Raw genomic sequence first — 12,919 nt, forward strand, 5'->3', positions numbered from 1 at the left:
GAGTTCTCAATCCCCGCCATCGCCAGATCAGACGATCCTTGGGATCTGCTCCTATGTCTGGTCCAGGCAATGAGGAAGTACCTCAGTAGGGCCACCCAGTTCAGGTCAGTCATTGGGAACCTGTTCGTTTCTACCGGTTGGGAGAAGAAAGCGGTCTCCAAGAACACCATCTCCTGGTTAAGAGAAACAATCAGGAGCGCCTATGAAGGAGCAGGTATTCCTCCCCCGAAGAGGGCCACGCCTCACGACATTAGAGGCATTGGGACCTCCCTTACTTTCCCTAAGAACCTTGCAGTCAGCCAGATCCTAAGGGCCGGAGTGTGGAATAGGCAGTCCACATTTACGGCCCACTACCTGAAGGACTGCAACCGCAAATCACTCGATTCATTCGAAATTGGTCCGGTGGTGGCAGGCTGAATCAAGCCAATCTGTGGGAGTTACCACACCACAGAATGTCAGCTTTAAGAGGTTCAACTGTATAGCTTTTCTTTACAAAGTATGTTAAAGCCTTATTTATTGTTTTAGCCATAGATTTCAAGGTTTTCGAAACCTAGGCTAGGCTAGATTATTGGCACTGAATAGCCTTTCTCTTGGCCACCATTGGCTATGTTTTTATTTTCATTTTATGGGTTTTTTTCTCTCTCTCTTCATGTATCTGTCATGACTCCAAGGTGTCATAAAACGAGTACGTCATTATATGAGTACCTGTATTGAAAATAATGATTATTTTAGGAAAGTGTTCTTTTACTGTATCTAATCATATTTCATGTATTATTACCATGTATTATCATATTATTATGTGAACAGAGCAACCTGCCATTAGCATTCTGGTTTTGCTTACCTTCTTAAAATATCAGCTGATTTCATTTTATCGATATCATCACTGTCTTTAGTTGACAAATGGAACTTAATTCATTGTTATGTTTCTTTTGTAAATTATCAAAGCCAAGTTTAAAAATTGCAACTACTTTATTTATATATGTAACATATCAAATGAAGTGCTTGTGTTTTTGCCAGTTTCAGACAGTGCTTTTGCCTCCAAAACATGACGTCGGCAATCAGTTGTTTCTCAATTCTGTTGTTTGTCAGTACGTTTACAATGGCTTCATCCATAATTCTAAAACGCATATTTCATAGCGGAGGATGGAGTATCACCATAAGTAGTATCACCATAAGTACTATGGTTGGAGAGACAGAGAGTGTGTGTGTGTGTGTTGCCCCATTAGATTGTTGCAATGGCAAATAACCATTAGCAAAAGCTGAATAATAGTTGTGTCAAGAAAAATAATCATTTTAATAAAACTCTTGTTTTACTGCATCTAATCATATTGCATGTATTATTGCCATATTATCGCATTATAATGTGAACAGAGCGATAAAATAATTAACTGATTTCATTAGACGGATATCAATCAAACCTGAGTTTAAAAAATTGCAGCTAATACTTTATTTATAAATGTAGTGAATTAAATGAAGTGTGTGAGAGTTTTTGGCAGTTTCAGACGGTGCTTCTGCCTCCAAAACATTTTTGCAGTCTGCTCATTATTCATAGTTTTCTCAGTTGTGCTTGACTTACAAGCCTTTTTGCTTACTAAAGGCCAACATTTCCTTGGTAGTATTTTATAACAAAATTAAAGGCTTCTGTGATATCACAAATTTTTAAAGTACAGTAGTACCTCGAGATACGAAAGGCTCAACTTACGAAAACCTTGAGATATGAAAGCCACTGCGAAAAATTTTACTGCTCTACATACGAAAAGTTTTCAAGATACGAAAGGTTTCTGAAAGTCAGAGATTCGCCCAGATAACAATTTTGAAACTCGCGCTACGCGCCGCCATCTTAGTACTAGTAGACTCGCCACCATCCTCCTGCTCTCCCATTGGTTCCTGATGCGAGTCACGACCATGAAATCCTTCTCTCCTATTGGACAGCATCCCTCCCATCATGCATCTTATACGTATACGTAGTGGCGTACCTATCTTGGCCTCTTCGTACCAACATCTCTATCGTACTTACACGGCATTCGTTTGGTCCAACGATTTCGTTTAGTAACGTAAATTCGTTAGTGATTTCGTTGCAGTATACTATTATCGTGTTGTGCGGAAACTTTATTGTGATACTTATACGTAAATTACGTACAAGATAATGTAGTATGGGTCCCAAGAAAGTTGAAATTCACGGAAAGAAGCGTATGCTCTCTTTGGAGACAAAGATGGAGATCATCAAGAAGTATGAAGCTGGTATGCGATTGAGTGTGATCGCAAAGGAATACGGCCGTAATCCGTCGACAATAGGCACCATCCTTAAACAGAAGGATGGCATCAAAGCAGCTACACCGTCGAAGGGCATCACCCACAAGGCCAGCGCTATTTTCGGCGATTTGATTGCGCAGGCGGAAGACGACGGAGGGGAAGGGACTTCAACGCAAACCCCAGAGTTCAAGGCTTCGCATGGCTGGTTCGAGAAATTTCGTAAACGAACTGGCATCCATTCGGTGATGCGTCATGGGGAGGCTGCCAGCTCGGACACGAAAGCGGCCAAAGCATTTAAGAAGACTTTCGACGAGATGATGACCAAGGAAGGCTACAGTTCTCGGCAAGTCTTCAATTGTGATGAGACTGGCCTTTTTTGGAAAAAAATGCCTCGTCGGACGTACATCACAGAAGAAAAGAAGCTACCAGGGCATAAGCCTATGAAAGACAGGCTTACGCTCGCACTTTGTTCAAACGCTAGTGGGGATTGCAAGGTGAAGCCCCTACTGGTGTATCATTCCGAGACTCCTCGAGCCTTCAAGGCCCACAAAGTGCTGAAGGAGAAGCTTCCAGTGATGTGGAGGGCTAATGCAAAAGCCTGGGTAATGAGGCTTTTGTTCACCGAGTGGGTAAATCTGTGTTTCGGCCCGACAGTGAAGAAATTCTTGGAAGAGAAGCGCCTCCCCCTGAAATGTCTGCTGGTGTTGGGCAATGCCCCTCCCCACCCTCCTGGCCTTGAGGAAGATATCCTAGCGGAGTATTCCTTTGTCAAAATTCTTTTTCTTCCGCCCAACACCACCCCTCTCCTGCAGCCCATGGACCACCAAGTGATAGCGAACTTTAAGAAGCTGTACACGAAACATCTTTTCAAGAGATGTTTCGACATCACCGATACCACAAACCTCACCTTGCGTCAATTTTGGAAGGAGCATTTCGACATTGTCATTTGCATCCGACTCATTGACCAAGCTTGGCAGGAGGTTTCGAGGCGAACCTTGAGTTCCTCGTGGAGGAAACTCTGGCCTGATGCCGTATCCGCCCGAGACTTCGAGGGATTCGACTTAGGCGAAGCTGGTGCTGCAGATTCAGAAACAGTTGACGATCCCGAAACTGGTTCCCGACCAGATCTTGACGAGATCGTTGCACTCGGCCAGTCCATGGGGCTGGTCATCGACGAGGACGACATCAACGACCTTCTCGAGGAGCACCAAGAGGAGCTTACGACAGATGACCTGAAGGAGTTGGAGGCCATGCAACATAACTTCGTTCAAGAGGAGTTCTCTAGCAGCGGCGAGGAAGAGGAGGAGGAGCCTATGACAACGGCAGAAATTAAGGATGTTCTAGGCACTTTTCATAAAGTGCAATCGTTTATCGAAAAAAGACACCCCGAAAAGGCTCACACAGGTCATAAGCTTGCGCAGTTCGATGACGTTTGCCCGAGTCGTTTCAGGAACATTGTGAAAAGTAGGCAGAAGCAATCTTCCTTGGATCGTTATTTTTTAAAGAGGCCTTCAGCATTAGGCAGGAGTAAGCAAAAGGAAGAAAACCAAGTGATCAAAAAAACAGGAAAGTTGAAAGCAAAAAGGAACGAACCAAGTGATGGAAAACAGAACGTTGAAAGTGGTGATGAAGTTGAAATTCTGTATTAAAAAAAAAAAAAAAAAAAGTTAAAAAACAAAAAAAGAAAAAAAAAAATTTTTAATTTTTAGATTTTTGTAAGTTAAGCGTTACAGTTTTGTTAATGTATTTCGTAAATTTTAGTTTTATAGTTTTCCTTAAATTTTTTATGTGTTTTCGTAAAGTTAAGTGTACGTACGTACATACGTACGTTATCTGCCGTTTGTCCTCCTCCTCCTCTGCCGCCACTTTCGGAGATAGTAGCCTCACTCGAAAGGTAAGCTTCCACATTTTATGTTACAGTAATAATATTTCTTGTACACTAATATACACTTTATTTACAGGTTTTGCATTTTTATTCTTAATTTAGGTATTGAATGGTCCAAATTGTTGTAGTATTTCATTGTTTACAGGTCAATTTAGCTTTATTATGAAATTTAATGGGGTGTTTTTGGAGGGCTTGGAACGGATTAGCCATTTTACATGTAAAATATGGTCCAAGATACGAAAAACTCATGATACGAAAGGCGCCTCGGAACGGATTAATTTCGTATCTCGAGGTACTACTGTAAATTGTATTTTTCCTAACTATACAAACCTAGGCCCTTTACACTAGGAATTACTAAGGCGAAGCACGGAGGCAGCTGCTGAATCTTCAAACAAGGCAGTACGGTAGTTAACTACCAGTTGGAGTGAGCACTCCAATTTGCTTTCGGCCCATGTAACACATTGAGGGGTGGCTTGAGGTGGGCATTAAGTGTAAAGGACCTAGGTTTGTATAGCTAGGGGAAAATAAAATTTACTTTCAAAAATTGTGATTTGTTCCTACACAGTAAACATATTGTCGGTCCTTTACAATAAGAAGACTCACTAATTGGAGGGACCTCTGATCGGAGTTATAGAACTGTGGGATCAGAGTCAATCCTTTGGGCTTCTCCTCTAAAGGCGAACGGTGGGTCGCCCTTATGGGAAAGCGAAAAAACCATGTTGGAAACTTATGCAACTACAAGTTATGGGTTTGTCTTATGTCAATGTCCCCCTTCCCTGCCTTGTAAGGGAAAGGGGGGTATATGTGCTTCTATTACTAACAAAAAGGAATAGAAAGGGTACTCTAAGGAGTGTCTTACGTGCATCATTGCTCGGTCCAGCAAGTAATGGTCTGCATGCTCTCTGCCCGAAGGAAAGAGTAGGATGAAGGGGATGAAGAAGAGCCAGTCACTCTGCATTCACAGCAGCCACCAGTGGTCCCAAGGAAAAAGTGCCCAAGGATCTGTAGGCAATATCCCAAAGGTAATGAGAGGTGAAGGTGGTCGGTCTTGCCCAGACCCTTGCCTTCAAAACCTGCTGAACTGACAGGTTCTTCCAGAAGGCGAGGGATGGGGCAATGCACCTGAACTTGTGATTTCTCGGACGAAGGGTACCGGTGTTGTTGCCTGCAGCTTTCTTGGAACGACCAGTACTAATGAAGAGTCGTCGACACTCAGGCCGAAGATGTCGAGTCCTCTTCAGGTAGCGCCGTAGTGCTCTAACCAGGCAGAGTAGCATCTTGTCCGATCGTCATCAACAAAGTTACTGAAGGAGGGGATAGAGAAGGACTCGAATCTAGTGTCAGGGACCGAAGGATTCTGAGTCTTCGCTACGAAATCCTGGATAAATTCAAGCGTAACCGATCCTCAACCTCTTGTGTTTAACGTCGAAAGATATCCCAAGGAGTTCGCCTACTCTCTTCACTGATGTGAGCAGAAAGACCGTCTTGGGGGTCAGATCCCTGACTGATGACTCTCTTAGAGGTTCATACGAGGCACGAGTCAAGACACCAGTTCGAGAGTCACATCCCAAGCAGGAGGCCTAAGATCCCTGGGTGGGCAAGACCTCTCACAGCTCCTCATGAGGAGATATATCTCGAAGGAGGACAAGATATCCTTCCCCTTCAGCTTTAGGACCAAGGCTAAGGCCAACCTATAGCCCTTTACCACTGAGACAGAGAGCAGCTTCTCTCGGCAAAGGTAGACTAGGAAGTTCACGACCTGCTGAAGAGTGGCTCCAACCGGAGAGATACCCCATCTACATCACCAACCACAGAAGACAGCCCACTTCCCCTGATAGACTGCTGCAGAGGACTTCCTGCGTGATCCGCACCCTGTTGAGCACGGCTCGAATCAGGCAGAATGGGGGTAAGGCGTAAGCTTCCAGGTTGTCCCATAGGTGCTGGAACGTGTCCTCTGCTGCTGCCCACGGGTCCGGAACAACTGAGCAGAAGATTTCCACCTTCCTGTTGAACTGGGTGGCAAACAAGTCTATGACTGGATGGCCCCATCCGCTACGTCCTGGTGTAGGAACCACTTGGTTCCTATCACCTGATTCTGGCGGCTGAGCTTGTCTGCCACTACATTCCTCTTGCCTGGAATGTATCTGGCTCACAGCTCCACTGGATGAGCCACCACCCACTCATGCACCTGCATTGTCAATCTGTATGTTGATGTGAAGGCGCTTGTCGTGATTGTTCCATACCCTTGCAGTCAGCAACTCCTCCAGGTGTGAGCCCCACCCCTCGTTCGATGCATCCAAGAACTGGAGTCTGTCCAGAGGGGGACTGGTCAGATCCATCCCCAACAGTGAGGTTTCTGTCATTCAGCCACCAATGTAGGTCTTTCCTTACTTCCTGTGAGAGAGGAACCAGGAAAGACTAAGGATCTCGTGACTGGGACCAAAAGTACCCAGTCTCTCCATTGGAGAGACCACAGGTTAAGACACCCGTGAGGGACTAGCTTCTCCAAGGACGACAGGTGACTGATCACAACTTGCCATAGTCAAGCAGGTTGTTCCTACCTTGACAGGAACAGCCGCTCTTCCAAGGGGAAGACTCTTGCTGCTGCCATGTCTATCAGCATGGCCACATACAACGTCCACTGTTTGGGTTCGAGATCGGACTTCGCCAGATTTATTAAGATCCCTAGACTCTGACAAAACTCGAGAAGGCAATCCCTGTCCTGTAGCAACTGCGAGTGGGAGCCCACCAGGACTAACTAATCATTGACATACCTCAGGAGACATATCCCATTCGAATGTGCCAAAGCCGAGACCAGGTTGAACACCTGTGAACACCTGGGGGGCGATCAAAAGTCCAAAGCATAGTGCCTTGAACTGGTAGACTGTTTCCCTGAGGACGAAGCGGAGGTACTTACTTGCAGGACGACCGATGGATGGGTATTTGGAAATATGCATCCGTTAGGTCCATCGTAAGCATGAAGTCGTTCTCCCTAATGGATGCCAATCTTGAACTGAGTCTGCCAAATGAATTGGTTCAAGGGAGTCATAGACTCGGCTTAAATCCCCTGGAGACCTGTCCGACACGACTTCAACAGCACCCTTGCTCAACATAGTTCTCACTTCTTCCACCAAGGCCTGGTGTTTTGAAGATCCCACTACATAGGATAAAAGACGAACCGGGTGATAGGTGAAGGGTGGCGGGGACTCGAGGGGAAGTAGATAGCCCTCCCATAGGACATCCATTACCCAGGTCTCCACTCCATATCTCTGCCAAGTTGCCCAATGGCTCGATAGGCAACCCCCCACCAAAGGCAGCAGCAGGGGGGGGAATGCTGGCCTTAGCGTTTTCCCCTATTCTTCTTCCCTTTTCCTCCTCACCTCAAAGGCAAGGCTGGTCAAAAGGGGCGTGAAGGTGGACCTTTCGAAGAGGATGAAGAAGGCTGGGTCGTGCCTCTGGCACCCTTCGAAGCAGTGGACTTCTTAAGGGCTGAAGAGGAACTAGCCAGACTGGAAGGTCTGGCCGCAGTAGAACACGAAGGAGCAGCCGCTTTTGCTACTGTCTGGTTGACAAGCCAGTCCTAGTCATCATCCCTCCGCTTGTCAACTGCAGCATCCACCTGTTCTCTACTAAAGAGAGAGGTAGAGCCCTGCAACGGTCAGTTTCACAAAGCCAATACCGACCCTAAATTGAGAGACCTGGATACTCGAAAGAGGGCAGTGTCGCACCTCTTGAGTACCAGATTCGGCCACAGGTTAGCAGTCTGGTGGGCCAGGTAGGTAATTGCCCTACCTCCAGACTGACACAGCCTCTCAAAGGCAGAGTCTTCCTCTGGGGTGATGGCCCCAGAGGAAGCAGCAACCTTGGACACTGTGAACAACCACAGGTCCAACCAGGAGACTGTTTGGAGTGCCGCCATGGTGGTGGTTTCCAGTGTCGCTGCCTCCTGCTGCGAGAGAGAAATATTCTCCGCGGTCAGATGCTGCAGTGACAGACCTGGATCGAGCTGAATGAGGTCCGGGTCAACCTGTTTAGTACGAGGGCGTATAGAAGTGCCTCTGGCGAGGAAGAGGAGGAGGAAGCAGTTAATCCACACAGTTGGATCTAAGTGAATTTTCTTGTCTTGAGACCAGATCATTCACTTGATCCAACACTCTGTCAGCCAAGGCTAACCACAGGAGTCCCATCGAGGCCTTGGGTTCCCTCTTGGGTCCCCAAAAGGATTTGAGTCGGGAGGGGCAATCTCCTGCAGAAGGTCTTGGCTGCTTCCCCGAGATTGTTGTGCTGATGTATCAGTGCAACAATCTCTGCGAAAGTCCTCTGTATCTCGGGGGTGTCGGAATCCATTGGGCTTTGTATCTCGGGGGTGTCGGAATCCATTGGTAAAAGCCCAAGTCCTTCAAGGGATCGGTCTTCCCGATCTACTCCCTCGTAACGGGGAACCAAGCCAGACCCCTTTGATCTATCCTCCACGACTTAAGCGTATGTTCGATGGGGTTCTAAGATTCCAGGGACGGAGGCCGCTGTCGGTGAATCCCGTGGAGAAACCTCCACAGGGTTCCTTCTATTCTCCTTGCCCCTCCCAGTCTATCCCAGGGAAGTAGAGGGAATAGGAGAGGTGTGCCTTCACTCCCCCTTGCAGCGCTGCTGCCGAGGGGGTGAGCCACACCTTTGCACCAACCCGTGGTGGTGACAAGTGTGTGTGCCCAAGAGATCGCGATGATCATACAGACGATGCAGACTCCCGAGGAGTATGCGACTGCTCTCGCTGCGCTGCAGCAGTGCTGGTAGCAGCGCTGGTGGGAGCCACAGTCTTGCGAGCTGTGCTGCTGCCCGCGGAGACGCAGCCCCCTACCTGGAAGGAATATGTGTCGTCCTCACGACGCACCCCAGTGCTCCTCAAGGCCAAAGGCCCTGGCAAAGAGGACTGAATAGGGGACCTCCTCATAGTCTCTCTCTTGTTGCTAGGGAGAGATGCAACACTTGTGGCTCCTCACAAATGACCAGGTTTGGTCTTTGCAGGCGGGGGCAAGCTGCGGCTAGATCCCTTCTCTTGTCCCATGCCACTGCCCCGACAGGGAGCTGATCCTGCATTCTTGGCAGTCGATGTGCTACTTCCCTTGGAAGGTTGCACATTCAGGGAAGCTCACGAACGAGATCCCCGACACGGCCACTGTTCCGTAAGCAGCGCCTTTAAAACCCGGGGCTGAAGAATGAACCTTCGCTCGTGCTCCACCAATGGCCTTGCCCCTGAAGACAGAGTCTCAGTTCCTGCTCCCGAGGGAGTGGGAGAGCTGATGAGAGAGCCAACTGCCTTCACCCCAAAGGGGGAATGCAGATCCTTCGAAGTCTCGACATGAAACTTCTTAGTGGGTGGAAAGGCTATCTTCCTCTTTTTAGGTTATGAAACCTTTGAAGGGAGGGGTGAGGAGGAGGCAGACGAAGACGATGACGATGAGGAAGAAGATGAAGACGAAGACAATGACACCTTCCTTGATCTCTTCTTCTTAGACTTCTTCTTCGACAGCTTCTGCAGAATCGTAGTCCGGGTCATCCAGGGAACATCGGGATGAGCTGGCCCGGGAATGGGAGCAGTAGCAGGGTTGGGAACAGGTCCAGGAAAGGGAGCAGGTCAGTCAACATCAGGGCTGGCAACTACAGGTTTGGCAGCAGGAACAGAGGCAGAACCAGAGCTGCTATCTAGAGGGGTCCATTCTTGCTCCAAAGGAGGTCCTTCAGGACAAGGAGGGATCCCACAAGGAACATTACTTAGGCCCAAGGCAGAAGCTGTCCCCTCCCCACAACTCATCGGAAGGGGATGGGGAGAGAGAGGCCTCCTTGAAGGGGTGAGCAGCAACCACAGGACAATCAGTAGGAGAGAAGTACAAGGAAGAAGGATCAATTACAGGAGTGGAAGGGGGGCGAAATACTCCCCCAACACAGATTTTGGTTTCCTGACATACCTCCTTCTCCCTGCGAACTTCTCCCACTGGCCAGCAGACCAAGAGGAACACTCCGCACAAATCACTAAACCATCACAATCATAATCTCAGCAGGAAGCACACAGAGTGTGAGGGTGAACTTCTACCCAGGCACTAATCTTATTGCATTTCTTGCAACACCTGAAGCAACACCAGCAGGGGGCAGAAGGCAGCAGAGGCAGTAAATCAAGTGCTTGTTGATTCTCCATTTAATCAAACTACCACAAAAAACAAAAGGAAAAATCCAATGGGATAGAAGCGAAGAAACAGCTACGATAGTCGAGCAGAAAGCGATGTGGAAACACGTCTTCTCACTACGGCGGCTGACAGCAAATTGGAGCGCTCACTCCTGGTTAGGTGACAACCAACGACTGGACTGGTAGTTAACTACTGTACCGCCTTGTTTGAAGATTCAGTGGCAGCGTCCAGGCTTCACCTTAACCCTCTTGCGCACAGGCCAGAACTATAAGGGTGTAAGGTAAACGACTTTTTCCCTGGGCCGAAAAGAAAATATATGCTTCTGGTTAGTGTTATTATATTGGCAAATGATTGAATTATTTTCTGAAGCAATCAGAACATCTTTACGAGGCTTAGAAATAATAAAAACGATGTGATGGACATGAAATTTTTAAGAAAAATTTTAGATATTTTTTGGAAATAATCATGAAAAATATAATAATTAGGTTTGGGGAGTTTGTTTTATACCTAAATTGTGTAGAAATGTTTGATCTTTCACATGGAAGCAATAATATTGCTATGAATGTGTTTGCTAATGAGCTGTAATTGATTAAAAGATGGTAATTTTTTACGGAATGCAATTTTCAGATTTTCCAACCTACTTATATTGACGTTTTGTATCATAGCTAACTAAGCTAGCGACGTTGGGTTTGCGTTTTCTTCGAGACTCATCATCTGTTGACCCAATGGCATCAACTACGTTTTCTATGATCAATATGTTTTTTTTCGTGAATTTTTCCCAAAAATAACTTACATATGACACGCCCACTGTGTCATCTGTGCACTAACGGAAACAAATTTATTGACGTGCTATGCGTCGTCAGATCACGAGAGGGTTAAGTAATTCCTATTGTAAAGGACCGACGGTTTGTATACTGTGTAGGAACAAATCAATAGTTCCCCAGTTAACCTTAATATTGGGATTCTTTCCAATTGTAAAGAAATCCATTCAAGGTATTGCTCCACAGATAGTGACGTCACAGGTGTTGAGCATTTGTCGTGATGTTTACCATATATTTTTCCTAAGGGAATACAAATGTATTTTTTGCAATGGTTAGCTTTGCCAAACATTTTAGAATCTTGAAGATATCAATTTTACACATTTTTAGTGTGATAATTTCAATAATTACTGTTTTATTTATGTACCAACTAACTTCCATCAACTGATTGAGTTACGTAATTTAATAAATTTGAGGTAGTCTCAGTGAACATACCACTAAACCTATAATTTTATGTGAAAAACGGAGGGTCGCCTTATACATACAGTCGCCTTTTACACCGGCATATACAATTAATAGGGATGGCTTGCTATGCAGCAGGCTGCTTGCACCTCACACCCCCAGTGCCCCAAACAGCCCACAAACTGATCTACGGTGTTTTCTATTATTCTTTTAACCCCAAAGTAGCTAGTCACCCCTTGATACATAAAGATGAAGTATTTTAATTACCATTATGCAGGGTTATTTCACAATTAAAATATTCTAAAAAATATGCAAATAACTAAGGAATGACAATTTACACTCATGTGTAAAATTTAAACTATTCCAAATACATATCATTGTAGTGATTCCCTTACATCATAAGGTTAGCTGACAATCATACCTCCCACTTAATCATCCCTTTGTTAATTGTCAAAAAGATTAAAACAAGTTTTATAACTTTCAAAACACTAACCTTACAGGTTTTCAAAACTTCACTCTTTCTCAATATACCAATATATATCTTTATTCATATTGTCCTGTAACACATACAACAGCAGTTCAATGTACAATGGACACTGAAATCAACACTTGATAATACCATTAAATTTCCATCTGGAATAAATACTACAATGCTACACAACTTTTCAATTGTTTAAAACTTACTACTTGAAAGCTTTTAATCATATTTGCTATGGGACAAATAGAGATTTATTATATCTATATACTATATAGTATCATACTTACCACAAAGTGAGTGAGAGAGTGAATGTGATTCTCAAAGAATGATCTGTCTGAATATCTACCAAACTGGCAGCATCTGCTGGGGTTGGCAAACTCATGAAACACCTAAAATTAAAACATTAAATGATAATTTTTTTCAAAATTTACATATGCATACAAAATCAAAGGCAATTATAGAATTCTAATTTAACCTTATACTCTAGAGTTTCATGTTCAAAAAGCAGAATTTCATTACGTATTTCCCTTTCAAAATAAATTTGAAAAATTGGTTTCTCTCCGCAAAGCACAAAAATAGGCAATCATTGAAGTGAAAAACTTCTTGACTATCAGCAAGGATACATTACATTTAAGCAAAGATCTTGAGAAAATAAATTTAATTGTAACGACTTTTATTGTGTTAACTAGTACATTCCTTTACAACCCATAAGGAAACTCCTTATTAACCTTATGCTTATTGTACATAGCTGTGAAAAGGACATAAAATAACCATTAATGCATCTAAGAAGTATCTAAGTGATAAGTATCTTCCAAGAAATGCTGATACTTACCTACATTACTTAGAAAAAAAAAAAAATTTCCCGCCAACAATAGCTGTCAGAAACATAGTATGTACAATTCAT

General features: G+C 44.8%; 1 protein-coding gene across 2 annotated transcripts in view; it reads right to left on the reverse strand.

Annotated features, from left to right (window-relative positions):
- LOC135208429 (uncharacterized) overlaps nucleotides 1-12,919 on the reverse strand; it is a 316,957-nt gene that overhangs the window by 108,966 nt on the left and 195,072 nt on the right. For both annotated transcript variants that reach the window (XM_064240585.1, XM_064240584.1), the window contains exon 9: nucleotides 12,303-12,404. In XM_064240585.1, coding sequence (XP_064096655.1) covers nucleotides 12,303-12,404 — 102 coding nt within the window. The remainder of the gene's footprint in view (nucleotides 1-12,302; nucleotides 12,405-12,919) is intronic.

The sequence above is a fragment of the Macrobrachium nipponense genome, chromosome 35 (genome assembly GCF_015104395.2).
Source record: "Macrobrachium nipponense isolate FS-2020 chromosome 35, ASM1510439v2, whole genome shotgun sequence".
NCBI lineage: Eukaryota > Metazoa > Arthropoda > Malacostraca > Decapoda > Palaemonidae > Macrobrachium > Macrobrachium nipponense.